Source organism: Leucopleurus acutus (assembly GCF_964270905.1).
Source record: "Leucopleurus acutus genome assembly, chromosome: 2".
NCBI classification, from domain to species: Eukaryota; Metazoa; Chordata; class Mammalia; order Artiodactyla; family Delphinidae; genus Leucopleurus; species Leucopleurus acutus.
This window is the reverse complement of record NC_139143.1, coordinates 137335168-137358739: the sequence shown is the minus strand read 5'-3', so window position 1 is coordinate 137358739 and position 23572 is coordinate 137335168. Positions and strand designations below refer to the sequence as shown.

Below are 23572 nucleotides of genomic sequence, written 5' to 3'. Positions count from 1 at the left end.
TTAGGACCTAGCAGGAGAGCTAGTGGAGCAAAGTCGCGGCTACGGAAAGAAAGAGGGTTTGCGTGGCAAGCCTATCAGCGCGATCGGGGTAGGGGCGGGGTTCTGCGGGGCGGGGTGGGGCTCTGAGTGGCGGGGGCGGGCTCGGACCGGCAGGGGCGGGGCTCTGGGTGGCTGGGCAGGGGGGTGGGAGGCGGAGATCGGGACCCTCAGGGGCGGGGCTCTGAGTGGCTGGGCCTGGGGGACAGTCGATCGAGACCGGCAGGGGCGGGTTCAGAGTGGCGGGGGTGGAGACCAGTAGGGGCGGGGCTCTGGGTGGCTGAGCCGTGGGGAAGATCTATAGGAACCGGCAGGGGAGGGGTTCTGAGCGGCGGGGACGGGGGAGATCTGGCTCGGCAGGGGCGGAGCTCTGCGTGGCGGGGCGGGCTCGGCACCCTAGGTACGGCCATGGACCGGGCCTGGGCGGGGGCAGGGGCCGTGGCAAGAAGCCGGAAGCAGCCGCGGCCCCAGCTCGGGAGACATGGCGGGCGTTAAAGGTACATCCGAGGTCCCCGGCTCGCTGGTCCTGCCGTGGGATCGCCGCCTCGGCTCTGGGATGAGGCTGGAGCTGCGCCTTCAGCGCGTGGGTGGGGAACGGCCTCCCTCAGACCTGCCACCCTTCCCTCCTTTCCCGGTGGGAAGCAGCTCGCCTGCTTCCTTCGCCCCTTGGGGTACGGGTGGAGACGTGTTTTGGGGAACCTCAACCCTTTTTCTGCAAGGATACTGGCCTTCACGTTTCGCCCGGAGTGTCCGGGTCGCTGCAGGCGGAGCCCTCGCCGGGAGCAGTCCCTCCCTGGGAGACCCCGGCTAGCCCCGGGGGCATCACCTCCCTGGTTCCTTCCCAGTTCCTGGGAGCGTCCCCCCACCCCCTCCTCTGCCGAGTTTTAAACTGGGCTTTCACTTCCTGACATGTCCACCCTAATGCCTCTCCTCCCTTTTCCTGCCGCTTCGCCGAGTTTCCCGATTCTTTCAGAGGAACCATTGTCTCGGCATTGGGGCACTTAAATCTGTTGTTCCCGATGATTTTTCCAACTAGGCAGAGTTGGCTGCAGGCGGGTGTCAGCAGAAAGCGCCCTGAAATGCTGTATTTGTCTTAATTGTGGAGAGTAGATTAGGTGGAATTTTATCGCTGCTTTCATCAGCCTTTATTCATTTATGGACAGACAAGAAGGTAGTGTTTGTGCAGGACTTTTTTAAAAATTCAGGTGTAGTTGATTTACAATGTCGTGTTAGTTTCCGGTCTACAGCACAGCTATTCATATATATATATATATATATATATAAATGTATATGTATGTATGTTATGTATTCTTCAGATTCTCTTCCCTTATAGGTTATTACAAAATATTAAATATAGTTCCCTGTGCTATACAGTAGGTCTTTGTGCAGTACGTGTTTTTGAATGGGGCAGTTGATTTAAAAAGGGGTACCAAGAACACCAGTTCCCTCATCTATTTGTCTTCAGAGGAATGGGGAATGGCAGTTCTAGGAGAGGCTATTGGAAGGCTTCCTGTTGGTTTGGTAGGACACCCTTAGATTTCTCATCTTTAGAATAGAGTAGCATAACTCTTTCCACGTGGGAGTTCCTATCCTTGATATTTGTACGCAAAGATCTTCCCTCTCCAGTTAATCAACATGTGCTGTAAACATGCGTATGGGTGTCTTTGTACACATGTGTGTGTTCACTATGAAATTTAGCTGAGTGTGAAACTGTTAGTAGCAGACACATTTTAAAATTATTTCTGGCTGACTTTTATATTCGGCATTAATTTAGTAAACATGATTTACTTGGATAGTGTCCATTGTGAAATATATCCATTTGAAGCCAATGCAGAAGGCAGATGACAAGTATCAGCACTACACTGTGTTTAGTCATGCCCGGAAACTATCACATAATAATGTTTATGTGTGAATGTGTTAGAAATTGTGATACAGTAACAAGGAAGATAGGCTATGAAATGGAAAAGGACTAAGGAAAGGAAGCCTTTTGCAGATTATTCAACTTTTAAAGAGGGACTACTGTATGCCTGAGGCTTGGAATAAAAAGATAAATGAGAAGTTGTTGTTTGACAGAGCTGGAAATAATTGTTACTGTTTAAATGTCTAAGGTGTGCTCAGATACAATGGGAGCACAAAGATGGCGTTGTAGGTTGAATGTGTCCCCCAGATAAATATGTTCAAGCTCTAACTCCCCAGTATCTGTGAATTTGGCCTTATTTGGAAATAGGGTCTTTGCAGATGTAATCAAGTTAGGATGATATTGGATTAGTTGGACTCTAACCCAAGGACTAGTGTCCTTATAAGAAAAGGGAAATTTGGACATGGAGACATATAGGAAGAATACCATATGAAGACAGAGGCAGAAATTGGAACGATGCAACTGCGAGCCAGGGAGGAGCAGAGATTGCAGGAGTTAGGAAGAGGCAAGGAAGAGGCAAGGAAGGGGTCTTCCCTTTAGAGCCTTCAGAGGGAGCAGGTGTCAAGCCCCTAGAACTGTGAGAGAATAAATTTCTGTTCTTCTAAGCCGCCCAGTTCGTGGTACATTATTAATAGCAGCCCTGGGAAATTAATACAGATGGGATTATTGAACCCTGCTCCAGGGAGGAAGGGGACCACTTTCGCAAAAGAGGCAATTCTTGACCTGAATCTAAAAAGATCAGTAAGGCTTCACCTGGCAAAGGATGGGGTGAGGGCAGAGTTTATTCCAAGGGGAGAGAACATGTGACGCACGGCAGAGGTGCGCCTCCAGTGCTAGAACAATGGCAGAGGTGCGCCTCCAGTGCTCAAACAACTCATAGGCTGTGAAAGCAACTGTGAAGGGGTGACACCAGCTTTATGTATTTGAGACATCATTGTCTGCTGTGTGGAGGATGGATTGGCAGAGTCATGAGATGAAGGCAGGCATGAGATGATAAGGGTCTTCACGGGGACAGTAGCTGGGGGCACAAGAGAAGAGGTGGTTGTCTTGGTCCTTTAGGACTGCTAGGACAAAAATACCATAACCTGGGTGGCTTAAACAACATTTATTTCTTAGTTCTAGAGGCTGGAATCTCCAAAATCAGGGTGCCAGCAGATTTGTTGTCTGGTGAAGACTTGCTTCCTGGTTCCTAGTCAGCCATCTTTTTGCTGTGTCCTCACATGGCAGAGGGGGCAAGGAAGCTCTATGGAGCCCCTTTTATAAGGGTACTAATCCCATTCACGAGGGCTCCACCTTCATGACCTTATCACCTCCTAACACCATCTCATTGGACTTTAGGATTTAATATATGAATTTGGGGGGAGGGACACAATCATTCAGTCTTTTTTTTTTTTTTTAATTTTATTTATTTATTTATTTTTGGCTGAGTTGGGTCTTTGTTGCTGTGTGCGATCTTTCTCTAGTTGCGGCGAGCGGGGGCTACTCTTTGTTACGGTGCGTGGGCTTCTCGTTGCGGTGGCTTCTCTTGTTGCAGAGCACCGGCTCTAGGCCCGCGGGCTTCAGTAGCTGTGGCTCGCGGGCTCTAGAGTGCAGGCTAAGTAGTTGTGGTGAACGGGCTTAGTTGTTCCGTGGCATGTGGAATCTTCCTGGCCCAGGGCTCGAACTCATGTCCCCTGCATTGGCAGGTGGATTCTTAACCACTGCAGCACCAGGGAAGCCCAATCACTCAGTCTTCAGCAGTGTGTTTGAGTGAGGTCTGGGAGACTGAGTCACCTTGACTTACTGATTTTCTAGAAAACAGAGTGTAGGGTTGGTGTCGGTCTTTGAAGATAGAGCCTTCAAAGGGAAGAAGTGTGTGTTTGGGAGGAGAAGGTGGGGTTGTTTCAGTTTTACACATGTTGAAGTTGAAGTCCTTGTTGGCTACCCACAGAAGTCCAGATTGGAGTTGGAGGTGCAGGCCAAGCTCTTAGAACCTGCTCTGGGCTGCAGCCTCAGATGTAGCTGGGTCCTTGTGGTACCAGGGAGCTTTGGGTTGAATGCAATGTCCCAGCAAGAGTGTAAAGTGACAAGAGAGATGAAATTCTATTCCTGGTTAGCTCCAAGTTTAAGAGATGGCCGAGGATGCAATTCCTGAAAAAGAAAAAGGGGGGTAAAGAACATCCACTGGCGATATTGTGACCTTTGAGTGACTGGTGTCCCAGAACAGAAGGAAGAGATCTATGATTCCTAGCTTTGAATGGTCTCCCGGAGGACAGAGTAGTGCAGGTGACCAGGCACAGGCAGGGGACAAAGCCAATGAGGAAAAGGCCATCTGTAATGAAACAATACGGGACAAGTTACTTTTGTACATTTTTTTTTTCCCAAAAGTGACATGTGCTAAATGGAAAAATACATAAAACTGACAGTGCTTCCTTGTCCCCTACCATCTGTATACTCCCAGATGTTTTAAAATCACCTTGGTATCTTCCTATAAAAGTCTCCCCAAATTGCCTTTAAAGTAAAAGGAAGCGGGCTTCCCCGGTGGCGCAGTGGTTGAGAGTCCGCCTGCCGATGCAGGAGACGCGGGTTCGTGCCCGGGTCTGGGAAGATTCCACATGCCGCGGAGCGGCTGGGCCCGTGAGCCATGGCCGTTGAGCCTGCGCGTCCGGAGCCTGTGCTCCGCAACGGGAGAGGCCACAACAGTGAGAGGCCCGCATACCGCAAAAAAAAAAAAAAAAAAAAAAAAGTAAAAGGAAGCAATCAAAATGTTAATTAGTTTAGTCAGTGACTAATTTTGAGTATTATGGGGTTTTTTCAGAGGAATATTTGGATAATTCAGTGTCCTGTGCTTTTGATTGCTACCTTTATCAAAGCACATCCAAGCACTTTACATAGATTATCTCATTTGATTCCCATAAACTCCCTAATAAGGTGGCACCATGATTCGCATTTTACAGGTGAAAAATCGGATTTAAAGAGGTTCACCTTCTACCCAAGGTCACACAACCAGTCAGTGACGGAGTTAAGATTTGAACCCATGTTGGTGACTCAGAGCTCAAGATTTTTTAACAACTCACATTCCGTCTCCCACTCAGCAGTGGACAAAACAAGCATGTTCCTGCCTCCTCAAAGATTAGTGTAACAGATGCAGGGAATAAATATTCAGGGGACACTAATTGGGAAGCACCAATCTTCAAATACTTGAAGCACTGTGGTTTGGAGGGCACAATGATCAAAGGGTATATATTGCTAGGAGGCAGTTTGGGGTTCAATTTAAGGAAAAAGTGTTTTCAGCATTTAAAGACTATCAGAATGAAATGACCTTCCTCAGCGGTAGTGAGTTTCCCTTCAGTGGAGTTGTATCAACTGGCTGGCTGGCTCTTGGGACAAATATAGAGGGAATTCATATGTTAGATAGGGGTTGAGTACTGGAAAGGCTTGAGCTCTTTCGCCACCTGATGATTTAAAAATGCACATAGGTGGTCATTTGCTAGTCAAATGTAACATTAACCAATGAAATAAGTAAATCACTGCATTCTTTTTTTTATTAAAACATTTAAAATCGAGATATAATTCACATGACATAAAATTAACCTTTTTAAAGTGTAAAATTCTGTGGGTTTTAGTATATTCACGAGGTTGTGCAACCATTACTACTTTCTAATTCCAGGACATTTTATCAACCCAAAAAGAGTCCCTCCGCATTCCTCTCCCCCCGCCCCCAGTCTCTGACAACCACGGGGACCTATAACTCTTGGTTTTATTTTTCACAGCTCTTGTGGCATTATCCTTCAGTGGGGCTATTGGGCTGACTTTTCTTATGCTGGGATGTGCCTTAGAGGATTATGGGTAAGTTATCATTTCCAAAAGAACTATTTTTTGTGTGTCTTTGTCACTGTTAGTATGGGTATTAGGGAGTTTGGTCAGTTTAGCACCAAGCTCTAACCGATGAGTTAATGAAGTCCAAATTATGAACCCAGTCCCTTCCTGGGTCACTTGTATTTGTGCAGACCAAAGCTCTGTTTAAAATTGATGTATTCATTTAATGAGCATTTATTGAAAACCTCCTCTGGACCAGCTGGTGACACAAGAAAGAAGAAACACAGTCCTGTCCTCAACGAGTTTACAGTTCTAGTTATGAGTGAGAGACAGGTAAACAGTCCAGTCAGTAAGCTGACAGCTCTAGTAGAGAGTGTACAAAGTACAGTGAGAGCTTTGAGAAGGTAAATCTGAGTTTCCCTGGGAGAGTCAGGGAGGGCTGCATGGAAGAGGTTGTCTTTAAGCTGAGACTTGGTGGATAAATAAGCTTATCAGGCTTGATGAGTCAGGGGAGGGCATTCAGGCAGAGGGAGTGTTTAAGGAACAGAAAGGCTGGTGTGGCTACAGATTGAGCGAATGAAGGGAAGATGACACAGAATGAATGGAAGAAATTGGCCAAATCATGTGAGGCTTTGTAGGCCAGGGCAAGGAATCTGGGTCTTATTCCAAGCAAGCGAAAGTTTCCACCTGCGTGCATTCAAAAGATCTCTATTGAATTAGCATGTGCAAGGCACTGTGCTATGTTCTATAGGGAAAGCAAAGATGACTGAGTTAAGATTCTGTCCCTAAAGAAATGACAGCTCAATAATACAGAAAACAATAAAGATTCTAGATTTTACATTGTGTAGTTGTTTCTTAACACAATATAAGTTATCTACAGATTAATGGACTAGTAATTTTTAATGATGGCTACTTCTTAACTGTTCCTGGTAGAAATCATCTCATGTATTAATAGTGACAAATGAAAATAATTGTTGACCTAGACATTTAAAGTAATATTAACTTTGAAACAGCAATATATCTTTAATTATGATGTAACTGTAACTTTTCCTTTTGGGTTTCTTCTGGGTGCAACCAACAGTGTTTACTGGCCCTTGTTTGTCCTGATATTCCATGCCATCTCTCCCATCCCCTATTTCATTGCCAAACGAGCAACATATGACTCCGATGCAACAAGTAGTGCCTGTCGGGAACTGGCTTATTTTTTCACTACCGGAATTGTTGTTTCTGCCTTTGGATTTCCTGTTATTCTTGCTCGTGTGGCCGTGGTAAGTTTTGTTGTCTATTGTTTTGCCCAGTTATTGCTGAGTTTACTCCACAGGCCTGCGTCTGGAACCACAAATTTCATTTCCCCTGCTCTGACTTAAGCCTCAAGGCCAGGCATATTTTTAGTTTCTCTATTCCCCCACTTTAGAGCCACCTGTCAGTATCTTGCCCATGTTTGCAGAATGCTTTCTTTGTTTCTCTTACAACTTTTAGCCAGACCAAGTGATTTCTTGCTTTTTCTACTGTAAGCTATTTTCTAGAATTGTTCTGAAATCCTTACCTTTTATTGTAGGGCCATCCAGAGACTACTATAGCAATACTCTGCTAGTTCCAAAGTCAACATCAAAAGGGGTCCTGATCACCTAATTCCAATGTGTGTGTGTGTGAGTGTGTGTGTGTGTGAGTGTGTGTGTGTGTGTGTGTGTGTGTGGTTCGGGGGGTTGTTCCCCACACCACTGAGGAGCAAGTCTTACACACCAGCTGGGTGTCCTACAGTTGTGCTCAATTCTGACTCTGTCTACCTAGAGATAACAGCAGATTCCACTGGTTCAGGGCTCAGTCCCGCAAGACTGCCTCCCTCTTCAGACGCCAGTCACAGGTCCAGCTTGTTACGTGTGCTTCTGACTGACTGGCTATAAATCAGGGATTCCCATGGCCCCCTCCTTGGGTTCGATTAATTTGTTAGAACTCAGGGAACACATTTACTCACTGGATTCCCAGTTTGTTGTAAAAGGATATAACTGAGAAGCAGCCAGATGGTAGAGATGCATAGGGCAAGGTGTGGGGAAAGACCATGGAGCTCCCATGACCTCTCTGAGGGTACCACTTTCCCCAGAGCAGCAAATCATCAACCTGGAAGTTCTCCGAATCCTATCCGTTTGAGTTTTTATGAAGACTTCGTTACACAGGCATGATGGATCAAACCATTGGCTATTGGAGATTGAGTCAACCTCCAGCCCCCTAGCCCCCTGTCCCTGGAGGTTGGGGGTGGGACTGAAAGTTCTAACTGTCTAGTCCCATGGTTGTCTCCTCCTGCAACCGGCTTCCATCCTTAGGTGCTTTCCAAAGTTACCTCATTCACATAAAAAAAGTCACCTTTACCACTCTCATCACTTAGGAAATTCCAAGGGTTTTAGAAGCTCTGTGCAAGAAATGGGGACAAAGACCAAATTCTTATTATAAATCACAACATACCAAATTCTTCTCCTGCAAATGGGATCATAGACACAGTCCTCAACACAATAGGCATATATTGAGGGACAACTGTACAGCTACTAGACGATACAGTGAATAAGATGACATCTTCATATTGTTGAAGAAAAAAACTAATCAATCATCGACTAAAAAAGAAATGGAAAATTTTATTTGAGCCGACCTGAGGATTATAACCCAGGAGACGACTGTTCCACATGTTAGAGATCAAAGCACAGTTACATAAGTTTTAGAGACAAATGGTTATATATCAAATGACATACTATTGACAGTTTATGCAATCCAGATTGGCATGTATAAAGTAAGTAGTGGGTCATGGGTAATCGTGGCCCCTTACAGGGTTAAGAAGGAAGGTTATCTCCTAAGCAGTTGTGACCCTTTATGAGATTAAAAAGGAAAATTATCTCCGAAGGAAGTCTGGTTAATGCAAATGCACAGTACACACTGAAGGGGAGGGAGGAGGCCCAAACAGGCAGAGAAAAATTTTATGTTTAATTTTTTCTTGTCTTGACATAAAATATACACCTTATTTCATCGATATCAAATATAATATTTTTCTTTTTGTCTCTGAAATACACATTATGGGTATAATTTATTCAGTTCTTTGACATTCACTGTCTTTCATACTATTTGCTTTTATTTCCCCCAATTACATACTGTTTCAAGTTCATGAAACTCTTACTTGGGGCATTGAATATCAGATCTGCACAAGTGTTATTTATTCATGCAGTAAACATCTTTGGAGCATATGCTATTTATAGGACACTAAGAATAAGAACCAGATACTGTCTCTGTTCTCAAAGAGCACAGAAACTTGCCTGATGGGCAAGTGTACTATAAATATACCAAGCGTGGTCATTAAAACATGATCAGAATGCCATAGGAGCACCGAGAAGAGAGAAATTACAACTGGCATTTGATGTGGCCTCTAAGGATAAATAATGTTTTGTGTAAAGTAGGGAAGGCTATTGTATGGAATGGCATCCAAGTGCAAAAATGCAGTATGTGGAATAAAGAGCAGTCCAATATGATGGAGCAAAAAGGGAGTGGTTGAGATTGAGGATAGAAAGGCTGGGGAAGCCTGACTGGGAAGGGTCTGGAATGCCAGGCCAGTTTGAACTCTGTCTGGATAACAGAAGCATGGAAGTCTTTTGTTTTTTTAAAATTTATTTTTGGCTGTGTTGGGTCTTCGTTGCTGCACGTAGGCTTTTCTCTAGTTGCGGCCAGCAGGGGCCACTCTTCATTGCAGTGCATGGGCTTCTCATTGCAGTGGCTTCTCTTGTTGCAGAGCACGGGCTCTAGGAGTGCGGGCCTCAGTAGTTGCAGCACGTGGGCTCAGTAGTTGCGGCACATGGGCTTCAGTAGTTGTGGTGCACAGGCTCAGTTGCTCTGCGGCATGTGGTATCTTCCTGGACCAGGGATCGAACCCGTCCCTGCGTTGGCAGGCAAGATTCTTAACCACTGCGGCATCAGGGAAGTCTGCATGGAAGGTTTTAGATGTCATATTTTCATTATCTTATTTTTCTTGTGCCTTAGACTAGTACTTCTTAAATTTTGCCCTAAAGATTTCTATTTTTACCTTTCAAATACTGCATCACGTTTTATGAGGAAACTTTCATTGATGTTTTCTATTTGTTAAATTAAAACAAAAAATGCCCACTAGAGGGTACTCTCATCCCCAACTGTGCCTCTGGAAAGCTATCTGCCCTGCTGGAAAGCTCTTTTTATTTGCATGCAGAGTATTATTTAAAACCTTTTCTTGCCTAGAAAAGAAACAAATCAATCTGTAACTCTCCAATTCCTATTTTCATGAAAGAAGGCAATACATACAGAACTTTGAGTACCCAATCTTGTAATTGGACCCTTTGTAATCTTGCTTCATGTATTTTACTTAAGGCAGTCATTGTCTACTGAAACAAGTATAGAATTATGTCTAATGGGGAAAACGTTAAGGATGATACCAGACTTAATTAATAAGCATCACGAAGTAATTAGACTAATTACTGAACAGTTCACTCTCTCCTGTCTATTAGATTATTAAGCCTTTTAGCAGTTTTATGTAATATTTCATTGGATGTTTCTAAAGCAGGAAATAACAGATTTGCAAAGAATACAGTATAAAGAAAGTAAAGATTTAATCCTCTTTTTTTGTGTTTCAGATCAAGTGGGGAGCCTGTGGCCTGGTGCTGGCAGGCAATGCAGTGATTTTCCTTACAATTCAAGGTTTTTTCCTTGTATTTGGAAGAGGAGATGATTTTAGCTGGGAGCAGTGGTAGCACGTGCTCTATTCTGACTAAATGCATTTAATTTCTTAGAATTCATACTGTATGTATATGTGTGCACATGTGGCCTTTTACTATGAAATTTAATATACTGTTTCTTTATACCTTTGTAATCATGTTCACTTTAAGGAGGACTACATGGGGAAAAGGTTAGTTTTATTCCCAGCCAGTAGACCTCTCCATTTACTCAAGTTGAATTATGTTATTTGTTTAGCTGTTCATAGAGTCCTGGTGCTCTCAGAAAATACGTTAACTCAGTCTTGTAGACAGTTGCTCACTCAGTGTGCTGCGTCTCCACCTTTGGCCCGGGGATGTGCTTGGGTGGGCACATAGCACTGGGGCTGTTTTAGCTCTGCCCAGGACTTCCAAGATATACCTGTGGCCCAGAAAGACAGAGGCGGCTCCCTCTTTATGTTGCAGACTCTTGCTTCTCCAAGTGTGGTCCATAGACCAAGAGCATCAGCATCTCGAAGCGTGGTCCATAGGAGCTTATTACAAATGCAGCGTCTGGGGCCCCATCCTCAACCTAATACATTTTGATGAGACCCCAGGTGAATCGCAGGCACATTAAAGTCTGAGAAGCGCTGTCATGAAGGAAGAAGCATTGCCTTCCCCTTGACTGAACCCCTTAGCCTCTCTGGCTGTTAGCTGCTTGTAAAAACTGTTTCCCCTGCCCCTCGTGTTGAGGCCTACTTCAGACTGTCCTTGGAATTCATGAAATGTCCAAACCTATACTTTATAGGCTGTTCCTCACATTTGTGAAGTGTTCTCAGTAGGCAACAGCTATGGCTTCACATTGTCTGAAAGGCAGTGGCTGCCTTCACAGTGCTGGGGGGACAGATCCCTCACTGGGAGGCAGGGGAGGGAGGCTGGGCTGGAACCGGCCCCTGCTTTAGCAAGATGGGGAAGAATGGATAAGTAACACTGTTTCATTTCCCTTCATAATCTGACATTTCTCCCCAGTTCCTTCCCTGTGCTGCTGCCCACCCACCTTCACCAGCCCCGCTAAACACACGCACTCCCAGCAGTTCTGATTTGCCCTATCTTCTTCATGGCTCGGCTTCTCCTTTCTATAGAGACGTGGAGCCAAGTAAGCAAGCAGAGGGTGAGCTGCTTAATTTTATTTACATGTGATGTACTTGTCTTTCATGTCCTGTAGGACTTTTAAAATATATATATATATATATAACACTTTATGCCACTTTTAAATGAATCATTGAGAATTCATGTCATGCTGGGTCCTGTAATCACAGGTTTTCTAGCTCAACTTTTTGTCCAAGGCCTATCGAGAAAGGGAAATATGGGAACTAGAACCACGTGATTAGAATGTAAGCAGTGATTTTAAAGCATTGTTAATGTGTGATAACAGACATACATTCAAAACACTGAAAGCTTGAAGTTTGTAACCCCTTCATATTCTGGAATGATCCTGGGAGCAAAAGACAAGAGTGATACCTAAAAGGATAATATGCAAAGTGATATTTCAGCCTTATGCATGATTTTATGTTTTCAGTGTACTATGTACGTATAGAACTGTTAAAGTTATTTCCAACATTTATATTAGAAAAATTATATAGACACTTTATAATTTTAACCAGCATTTTTAATAACACTTACACTTACTGTATTGTAATAAATTTTACTTTTAACAGAAAAGAAAAGCTTAATTTTAAAAGTTTTTATTCTGATGTCACCTTGCTTAAAAGGTAACAAAAATATGAAAATTTCTTTGTGTTCTGAAATGTGCAGTTGTGAGCAATAATCTGTCCTGCATTAGAATAATAGCAGGAAGTTGTAAGATACCATTTTCGATGTGTAGTTGGCTTGTAATAGCTTCTCTTTTCCTAAGATGGAGATACTGTTTAATTTATACTATCTTTTGCAAAAGTGCCCTTGTTGCTTATACACATTTTAAATAACCAAGGTAGCCTTAATGTGTAGCCCTAAAGCATTGCCTCTTGATTGTATTTCCAGAATGCTATAAAGCACTTGCATATAGAATATTTGTAGTTATTCCCTACTAATGGAATGGTTTATCGAAGTGATGGATTATTGGATTTGCCATATGTATGAAACAGAGACATTTATTCTGCAGCACCTAGTATCATTTAAGTAATAAATGTCAGTAGGGAGTATTGCTGTATATGAATGTATGGTACAAAAGTTTCATCTCTGTAACACAAATGTTGGGCTTTTTTTGTGTGTGTGGTACGCGGGCCTCTCTCTGTTGTGGCCTCTCCCGTTGCGGAGCACAGGCTCCGGACGCGCAGGCTCAGTGGCCATGGCTCACGGGCCCAGCCGCTCCGCGGAAGTGGGATCTTCCCGGACCGGCGCACGAACCCGCGTCCTCTGCATCGGCAGGTGGACTCTCAACCACTGCGCCACCAGGGAAGCCCAATGTTGGGCATTTTTAAATTCCTTATAAAAGGTTCATTTGTTTTCTATACACCATAGAATATATTTTGGAGATTCAAAGCACGTTGATTACATTCTAAAACTGAGAATGCACATAAAGAATTGCCCAGAAGTGAGTAATCTTATGAAGAGATTCTCTATCATGTTCCAAACAACTGGCTTATACTTTGAAACACTTCTACAGAAACAATATCATGCTACCATGGGTTACGTGGCCAAGTTTTCTGAGGAAGGCTAAACCCTAACATAGCTGTCCTTTAATACTCAAGGAACCTGCCTGAGTTTTGGATCTTGGCAACAGGGTAGTGTCAACAGTTTGAATGAAGGAAAACGTAAATTTCCACCTCCTTTCCTAAGAACAAGGTCTTTCTTGCTTCAATTTTTGCAGCCCTCTCTATCCCCTAATGCCCTTGGGGTCCATTAAACCTGTGATGTTTGCTGGCCTCCTCTCCTGACTCAGAGGCTTCCTCTTAGTCTGCCCCACCTCCCGGGGTTCTTCATATTCCGAAATCACCCGCCTTTCTACTGCTACCAATCAGTTTTCTTAGTAGAGCTGATATCTTGTGATGTTTAAAGAGAAAGCAGTTGGTTCATACTCTTTCCCAGAAAGAATGACTGTGATCATCTTCCCCACATCTGGAACGCATCCATACCTGCCTCGTGCAGTTACCACGCGGGGCTGCAGCTGCATTTTTTTTTTTTTTTTTTTTTTTTTTGCGATGCGCGGGCCTCTCACTATTGTAACCTCTCCCGTTGCGGAGCACAGGCTCCGGACGCGCAGGCTCAGCGGTCATGGCTCACGGGCCCAGCCGCTCCACGGCATGTGGGATCTTCCCGGACCGGGGCACGAACCCGCGTCGCCTGCATGGGCAGGCGGACTCTCAACCACTGCGCCACCAGGGAAGTCCTGCAGCTGCATTTTTACAAGGGCATGCCTTGGAACCCATTTGCAGAAATGGCAATGTTTCACAGTAAAGTGAAAAAAGCATTCCAGCAGTTTATAGAAGGACAGTAATATTTTCGGCCAGGAGCAAGCCTATCACACTTCATCCGTTCCTCACGGTGAGTTCTCAGCTGGTCCTACATTTCATAGTTGTTTTTTCCCTCCACTTATGAACCCACAGATTTTTCTTACAGTCCTCAGGAAGTCTTTACCTCTGAGGTATCTTCTTGGTGAAGACTCTTCTAGGGAGTGAAATGTTTCATGAAGTTAATAGCATTCCTTAGGCTCTCAGAGAAATGCTTAGGAGATGTCACAAAAATGTGCCTCTTTGAAGTTTGCAAAATTCAGGTTTTGCACCATAATTTAACCAAAATATTTATGAGGATGCTAGCATTTTCCAAGTATAGTAATTAGTTCACAACTGGGAAATATTATTCCTGTAGATGAATATAAGTTCTGCATTTAAATGTTCTTTTTGCCATTCTGCCTCATGAATTACCTTATATGCAAAAATCTCAGTGTATAATAACTCATGAGTTACAATCTGCTTTCATGTGGCCATGTTCCTGGAGTAGAGCAGTGACATGTGACCCCACTGTGCAAGGTCCCCAAGATTGCTTTAGAATGCAATTATGTGCATATGATGGGGATGATTTTCTTTCTTTTTTTTTTTTTCTTCCTCCAGCTAGGCCACCAGAGGGTGATTTCCTTTAAAATCAAGCTTGTCATTTATACTTGAACAAAGACTTTTATGTACATTATTAAACTAAAACTTTTATATTTTACTTTAGGATGCATTATATTTGGAAAGGAGACCAGCAGATTTCTTTCCCCGGTGTTTTTGTTTGGATAATCTTAATTAAACTTGGAGAATTTGTCTAGTTTTGAGCCCGTATTTATTGTGGTTGATAGAAGTAGTCCAAGAATGTGTGTAACCGGGAGGAATCGAGTCCCTAGTTACAGCTTTGCTTAACATCCCAGGGTTGAAGGTGGTTGTGTGGGACATGGTTAATCAAGAATTTGCTGTTTTGGAAAAGAGAAAAAGTCAACACTTTTAAAAAGTGCTGTACATATTCTGAAGAGTCGTTTTGTACACTACAGTGAAGAATGCACACATGTAAAGTACTGCTTAAGGAGTAACGTGTCCCCCTTATACACAGAGCATTTGGGGAAGATCTGATGTTTCACAGGTGGATTGAGGCAGTTAGTTAGATTATAAATAAAGTGAGCTAGATATTTCATTGTATTACCCAACTAAGCGTAAAGTTAAATTCTTAGTAGAAATTTGGTTATACCAACATCACTGTAAAATGCCCATAAGAAAAAATAGTTCCCAAGGAAGCTTCTCTGGTCCAAGGGCTTGTATTAAAGAATTTTCATTTAGAAAAAGCATGCTGGATGCATCGAGAGACCTTGTCTGGGGCTGAGAATGAATGTGTCTGGAGAAATCATGTACCTGTTATTTAAACATAGCATCTTCTGTCTTGAGATTTTTTTAAAAAAATACTTGCCTATCTTTTTGGTCAGCTAAATGTAAATAAAAAGGTATTATCTGTTATCCAGTAATCATACCTGGCAAGTTATTTTCTTCTTTTCTTCCTACAATGCCTCTTAAAAATTTCCATTTAGGTTATCAGTCAAGTTTCATCCTCCTTTGTTTTTGCTGAAGTAGGAAACAAATGTCTGTTTTTTAAAAAAGAAATAAAGGTGCAAAGAATTAAAATGTCCAGCCTTTCCCCACATTTTTTAAAAGTTTAACTTTGTAGAAAATGAATTTCAGTTCATTCCCCTGTAGTCACCAGGCATAGTGCAAAATTAATAGACAACCATTTTGAAACAAGGATTCATCTTCAATACTGGGCATATAGGCAAAGTGGTCTTAATCTTGAGATTACTCACTTGGGAAAGAACACAACTGAAGACATGGCACATAGTAGCTCTTCACTGTTGACTTATCTCTTTATCAAAACTGGATAATTTTTTAAAATATTTATTTATTTATTTTATTTTGGCTGCGCCGGGCCTTAGTTGAGACACACAGGATCTTTTTAGTTGTGGCATGTGGACTTCTTAGTTGCGGCATGCGGGCTCTTACTTGCAGCATGCATGTGGGATCTATTTCCCCGAGCTGGGATTGAACCTGAGCCCCCCTGCCTTGGGAGCGTGGAGTCTTATCCACTGGACCACCAGGGAAGTCCTGAAATTGGATATTTATAGCTGTTTCTCACACTTCCAAATTATTAGATATTATTAAATCAAAAGCTGCTCATTCATTTTTTTTGTCTTCAGAATAATTAAACAATAAAACCATCAATTCACCCTTAGCTAGATAATTATTTCATTTAATAATTTAAAGCATAAATGCATATCCATGCTTCTGCCTTCATGTCCTGTGCAGTTGAGAAACAAATTTTATCACCATATTCTGTAAAGTTTCATGATTCTTACAGCCCTGCCTCCCAAAACTGTATGCTTGTTCCTCTGACAAATCCAGAATTCTCCAGCGCTTCTAACCATCACTCCTGCTGCCTCACCATTTGCGGTTCCTTGGCGATGCTCTTGCTGAAATCCACTTGCTGCTGATGGAATTGAGTCAAATGAAATTTAAATGTAGGTTTTAATTGGATGATTGATTTACTCAAGGTACCACACTTAGTATTTGCCATGGGGTCTTACAGTGGTACCTAAGCTGATGCTCTATAGCCCACGTCCCCACAGTGTGCTAGTGAGCACCTCTGTAATCTACCCACTTTGCCTGCGCATGTCTCTCATGTCATGGAGGTTTCCTGTCACTCTGAGAGCACCTAGCTAAAGGCTCTGAAACAGAGGGTCCCCACCAAACACTGGCATCAACATTTATCTCCTCTTTTTCTGCAGCTTGTCAGTAAGGGGAAGTTGAAGGTTGTGGGGCAGATACACAGGCTGTTTGAAGATGGGACTTTTTGGACCCATCTTTGAGGGATGAATGCGAGGTGTCACATAAAACATATTTATGAGCGCTAATTAGTGGCATAAGTCACTACAGGATTAATACCCTTCCCACAAACCTAAGTTGAAGTTTAGTTAATAGAAAATTATAACACACATATATGTAAAACATACATCAAAGAGTCAACTTTTCATTTATTCAACAAAAACCTTTCCTACTCTGTATCTACACTCACTGACTTGCTTATGCTTCCTCATGGCTTTACCTTTTCTAGGCAGCTGACTCACACATGTTAATCTCCAGCCCGGACTTCTCTAAATCCCAGAATTGTATATCTGACTGCCAACATCATCTCTCCACTTGGATGCCTAATAGGTATCTCAAACTTAGCATGTCCAAAATCAAAACTCCTGACACTTCCTATTATTCCCGGTTCTCCAGAACAAAAGACCTGGAGTGTTTTAGAACATCTCACTACTGCACATCCCCCAGGCACTCCATCAGGAAATCGTGTTGCTTCTAGCTTCAAATGTATCTGGGATGAAAACACTTCTCATACCTTTGCTGCTGCTAGTGGTTCAAGACCGTATGGTCTTACTTGGGTTATTGCACTAACCTCCTAACTGGTTCCCTGCTTTTGCCCTTTTCCCGCTTAAGGCTAGTTTCAACAGAGCAGCATGAGTGAGCCTGTAAAAATGTAAATCAGATCATGTCACCCCTCTGCTCCACTGACGTCTCATCCCACTTCAATAGTAAAATGACAACCCAGTTGAAAAATAGACACAGATTCTGAATAGGCGTTTCTCCAAAGATGTGCAAATGGCCAATAAGCACGTGAAAAGATGCTCAACATCATTAGACATCAGGGAAATGGAAATCCAAACCAGTATGGGCTTCACATTCACTAGGATAGCTAGAATCAAAAAGACAGACAATACCAAGTGTTAGCAAGGATAGGATAAAGTCAGAGCCCTTGTAAATTGCTGGTGGGGATATAAAATGGTGTAGCCACTATAGAAAATTTTGGAAGTTCTTCAAGATGTTAAACATTGAGTTACCATACAACCCAGCAAATCCATTCCTAGGCACATACCCAAGAGAGATGACAACATATATCACACAAAAACTTGAATACAAATGTTCATAGCAGCATTATTCATAATAGCCCAAATTGGAAAGTAGAAACAACCCAAATGTCTATCAACTGATGAATGGATAATGTGGTCTATCCATACAATGGAATATTTTTCAGCCATAAAAAGAGATGAAGTGTCGATAAATGCTACAACATGTATGAACCTTGAAAACATCATGTTAAGTGGGGAAAAAAACAGTCACAAAACCCCATATATTATATAATTCTATTTATATGAAATGTCCAGAATAAACAGAAATAGAGTGTAGACATGTAGTTGCCAGGGACTGAGGGAAGGGGTAATGAAGAATGACTGCTCATGGGTATGGGTTTCTTTTTGTGGTGATGAAAATGATTTGGAATTAGCGTGATGATTGCACAGCTTTTGAATATACTACAAGTCATTGGGCTGTACACTTTAAAAAGGTGAATTGTGTAGTAGGTAAATTTCAACTTAATAAAAAAACCAAAAAGTCAAACAAACAAACAAAAAGAGGAAACAACTTGAATGTCTATCAACTGAAAAGTGTGGTTCAAACTTACCTTAGGTGATAAAAATGTTCTAGATTGATTGTGATAATGTTTGCACAACTCTTTGACTATGCTAAAAACTACTGAACTGCACACTTTAAATGGGTGAGTATTATGGTATGTGAATTGCATTTCAATAAATCTGCAAAACATAATGAATGAGTGAATGAACTCTTTGAACTACAAGAAAAGTAAAAGTGTATCAATTATTCCCAGGCTTACCTTTAGGAATACCTTTAGAAATCCAGCCAATACCAAAATAATTCAAATTTTGAGCTTTAATTTACCAGCACTGTCATTTTTCTAGATTTAATAATATTTATTTTATCAGGTTTTTAAAATTTGAAATTTTGGGGGGAAAACACTTCTTTTTTAAGGAGAACCCCCAAATTGTGTGTCAGGATCCATAAAATGTAGGACTGTCCCTGGCCAGAGCAGTGATCAAAACAGACAAAAATACTTGCCATGTAGAACTCGTATTTCAGTGGGAAAAGAAAAATAAAAACTAGATAAGAAAATAAAATACATGATATGACAGGTGCCATGGGGGAAAATATAGAAGGGAAGGGGAATAAGTAGTATGTGGGTCCTTGCAATTTTAGATTGGGTGGCATAGGCTTCACTGTGAAAAAAAGCATTTGAGTTCAGACCCAAAAGAGATGAGAAGACAGAGCTGCGTAGATTGAGGCACAAGTCAATCTTTGTGCACATCCTTAATTAGCTCTTTTAAGATGCTTTTCTAGAAGAGCAAAGTTGGATAGAAGAGTGAACACATTTTTCATGGTGCCAAATCATCTTCCTGCTAGGCAGTTCTTGAGAATACTCTTTCCCCACCGAAAAAACATGTTTTCATATTTTAAAAGAATTGCTAATTTGTTCAGGAAAAAAACCACTCTAACCTCATTGTTATTTTTAATTGACTGCATGTTTGAAAGCTGGTGATATTGAATTCTTTTTCATACCTTTTCCTAAAACCATTCGCTCTCTTTTATGAATTGCCTACATACCTTTTAGGACATTTATCTTTTTTATTGATTTGTGAGAGTTCTTTACATATTAAGATTATAAACACTTCCTTTTATTTTACAAATATATGTATTTTAATCAGATAATATCAGATAACAGACTAGCAAAAGGTAGTAATATGATTTTCCTACCTGCAGAATTTTCTGAGTTTTGTGTAGCAAATACATTAATTTTTCCTAAAAATGTGAATTTGTATGTATTCTTAGAAATGTCTTCTCTACTCTAAGAGAAGAAAAATATTTTCTCCTAGATCTGTTATAGATTCGTTGACAGAATATTTATCTTTCATTCACTTAGAATTTACTTGCGTAAATGATATCAGACAAGAGTATTTCCCCTGGTGTTTTTAGCCAGGTAGCTCAGCTGGCTAGTAAGTTGGTTAAATAATTTAATTTCAAATATCAACTTTAACATATAGTAAAAGTTTATATCCACCTAGTTTATTTCTAGTTTTTATCTTCTTTTTGACTTATCTATTCCTGAACTGGTACTACGTTAAAAAAAAATGTGTAGCTTTATAATAAGAACACTTTTAAATTTGGTAGAATAAGTTCACACTAATTTTTCTTCCATTTTTTGTAAAAACATCTTTATTGGAGTATAATTGCTTTACAATGGTGCGTTAGTTTCTGCTTTATAACAAAGTGAATCAGCTATACATATACATATATGCCCATATCTCCTCCCTCTTGTGTCTCCCTCCCACCCTCCCTATCCCACCCCTCTAGGTGGTCACAAAGCACCGAGCTGATCTCCCTGTGCTATGCAGTTGCTTACCACTAGCTATCTATTTTACATTTGGTAGTGTATATACGTCCATGCCACTCTCACTTCACCCCAGCTTACCCTTGCCCCTCCCCATGTCCTCAAGTCCATTCTCTACGTCTGTGTCTTTATTCCTGTCCTGCTCCTAGGTTCTTCAGAACCTTTTTTTTTTTTTTTTTGGATTCCATATATATGTGTCAGCATATGGTATTTGTTTTTCTCTTTCTGACTTACTTCACTCTGTATGACAGACTCTAGGTCCATCCACCTCACTACAAATAACTCAATTTCTTTTCTTGTATGGCTGAGTAATATTCCATTGTATGTATGTGCCACATCTTCTTTATCCATTCATCTGTCGATGGACACTTAGGTTGCTTCCATGTCCTGGCTATTGTAAATAGTGCTGCAATGAACATTGTGGTACATGACTCTTTTTGAATTAAGGTTTTCTCAGGGTATATGCCCAGTAGTGGGATTGCTGGGTCATATGGTAGTTCTATTTTTAGTTTTTTAAGGAACCTCCATACTGTTCTCCATAGTGGCTGTATCAATTTACATTCCCACCAACAGTGCAGGAGGGTTCCCTTTTCTCCACACCCTCTCCAGCGTTTATTGTTTCTAGATTTTTTGATGATGGCCATTCTGACTGGTGTGAGGTGATACCTCATTGTGGTTTTGATTTGCATTTCTCTCATGATTAGTGATGCTGAGCATTCTCTCATGTGTTTTTTGGCAGTCTGTATATGTTCTTTGGAGAAATGTCTATTTAGGTGTTTTGTTTTTGTTTTTGTCTTTTGTGGTACACGGGCCTCTCACTGTTGTGGCCTCTCCCGTTGTGGAGCACAGGCTCCGGAAGCGCAGGCTCAGCGGCCATGGCTCACGGGCCCAGCCGCTCCGCAGCATGTGGGATCTTCCCGGACCGGGGCACGAACTCGTGTCCCCTGCATCGGCAGGCGGACTCTCAACCACTGCACCACCAGGGAAGCCCAGTTGCTTGGTTTTTTTGATACTGAGTTGCATGAGCTGCTTGTAAATTTTGGAGGTTAATCCTTTGTCCGTTGATTCACTTGCAAATATTTTCTCCCATTCTGAAGGTTGTCTTTTCGTCTTGTTTATGGTTTCCTTTGCTGTGCAAAAGCTTTTAAGTTTCATTAGGTCCCATTTGTTTATTTTTGTTTTTATTTCCATTACACTAGGAGGTGGGCCAAAAAGGATCTTGCTGTGATTTATGTCATAGAGTGTTCTGCCTATGTTTTCCTCTAAGAGTTTTATAGTGTCTGGCCTTACATTTAGGTCTTTAATCCATTTTGAGTTTATTTTTGTGTATGGTGTTAGGGAGTGTTCTAATTTTACATCTAGGCTCTCCAGTTTTCCCAGCACCACTGATTGAAGAAGCTCTCTTTTCTCTATTGTATATTCTTGCCTCCTTTATCAAAAATAGTGTGACCATGTGTGTGTGGGTTTATCTCTGGGCTTTCTCTCCTGTTCCAGGTAGTTATGAATTTAAGGTAGTTATCAATACATATGTTCCTACTACCATTTTCTTAATTGTTTTGAGTTTGTTATTGTAGGTTTTTTCCTTCTCTTGTGTTTCCCGTCTAGAGAAGTTCCTTTAGCATTTGTTGTAAAGCTGGTTTGGTTGTGCTGAATTCTCTTAGCTTTTGCTTGTCTGTAAAGGTTTTAATTTCTCTGCCAAATCTGAATGAGATTTTTGCTGGGTAGACTAATCTTGGTTGTAGGTTTTTCCCTTTCGTCACTTTAAATATGTCCTGCCATTCCCTTCTGGCTTGCAGAGTTTCTGCTGAAAGATCAGCTCTTAACCTTATGGGGATTCCCTTGTATATTATTTGTTGTTTTTCCCTTGCTGCTTTTAATATTTTTTCTTTGTATTTAATTTTTGATAGTTTGATTAAGTGTGTCTTGCCCGATTTCTCCTTGGATTTATCCTGTATGGGACTCTCTGCGCTTCTTGGACTTGATTGACTATTTCCTTTCCCATATTAGGGAAGTTTTCAACTATCATCTCTTCAAATATTTTCTCAGTTCCTTTCCTTCTCTCTTCTTCTTCTGGGACTTCTATAATTCAAATGTTGGTGCATTTAATGTTGTCCCAGAGATCTCTGAGACTGTCCTCAATTCTTTTCATTCTTTTTTCTTTATTCTTCTCTGCAGTAGTTATTTCCACTATTTTATCTTCCAGGTCACTTATCCATTCTTCTGCCTCAGTTATTCCGCTATTGATTCCTTCTAGAGAATTTTTAATTTCATTTATTGTGTTGTTCATCACTGTTTGTTTGCTCTTTAGTTCTTCTAGGTCCTTGTTAAATGTTTCTTGTATTTTCTGCATTCTGTTTCCAAGGTTTTGGATCATCTTTACTATCATTACTCTGGATTCTTTTTCAGGTAGACTGCCTATTTCCTCTTCATTTGTTAGGTCTAGTGTGTTTTTACCTTGCTCCTTCATCTGCTGTGTGTTTCTCTGTCTTCTCATTTTGCTTAACTTACTGTGTTTGGGGTCTCCTTTTTGCAGGCTGCAGGTTCGTAGTTCCCGTTGTTTTTGGTGTCTGCCCCCAGTGGCTAAGGTTGGTTCAGTGGGTTGTGTAGGTTTCCTGGTGGAGAGGACTGGTGCCTGTGTTCTGGTGGATGAGGCTGGATCTTGTCTTTCTGGTGGGCAGGTCCATGTCCAGTGGTGTGTTTTGGGGTGTCTGTGACCGTATTATGATTTTCGGCAGCCTCTCTGCTAATGGGTGGGGTTGTGTTCCTGTTTTGGTAGTTGTTTGGCATAGGGTGTCCTGCACTGTAGCTTGCTGGTCGTTGAGTGGAGCTGGGTCTTGGCGTTGAGATGGAGATCTCTGGGAGATTCTCGCCGTTTGATATTACGTGGAGCTGGGAGGTCTCTGGTGGACCAATGTTCTGAACTCGGCTCTCCCACCTCAGAGGCACAGGCCTGATGCCTGGCTGGAGCATGAAGACCCTGTCATCCACACAGTTCAGAATAAAAAGGAGAAAAAAAGAAAGAAAAAAATAAAATAAAGTTATTAAAATAAATTATATTTATCAAAAAAAATTAAAAAGTAATAAGAAAGAAAGAAGAGAGCAACCAAACCAGGAAACAAATCCACCAATGATAACAAGTGCTCACAGGCTTGCTGGTGGCGGCAGCAGCAGTCTTAGTGTCTCATGCCCGTCTCTGGGGTCCGCGCTGATAGCCGTGGCTCACGCCCGTCTCTGGAGCTCCTTTAAGCAGAGCTCTGAATCCCCTCTCCTCGCGCACCAGGAAAGAAAAACGCAAGAAAAAGTCTCTTGTCTCTTC

The 23572-nt window shown here is 41.8% G+C and overlaps 1 protein-coding gene across 1 annotated transcript; it reads left to right on the top strand.

Moving 5' to 3' along the window:
- Positions 1-499: 499 nt before the first annotated feature.
- Positions 500-11694, top strand: LEPROT (leptin receptor overlapping transcript). Its single transcript, XM_082833282.1, has 4 exons — positions 500-533; positions 5707-5782; positions 6834-7020; positions 10390-11694. The coding sequence occupies exons 1-4, from the start codon at positions 518-520 to the stop codon at positions 10504-10506; spliced, it is 396 nt and encodes a 131-aa protein (XP_082689408.1). The 5' UTR covers positions 500-517; the 3' UTR covers positions 10507-11694.
- The last annotated feature ends 11878 nt before the right edge of the window (positions 11695-23572 follow it).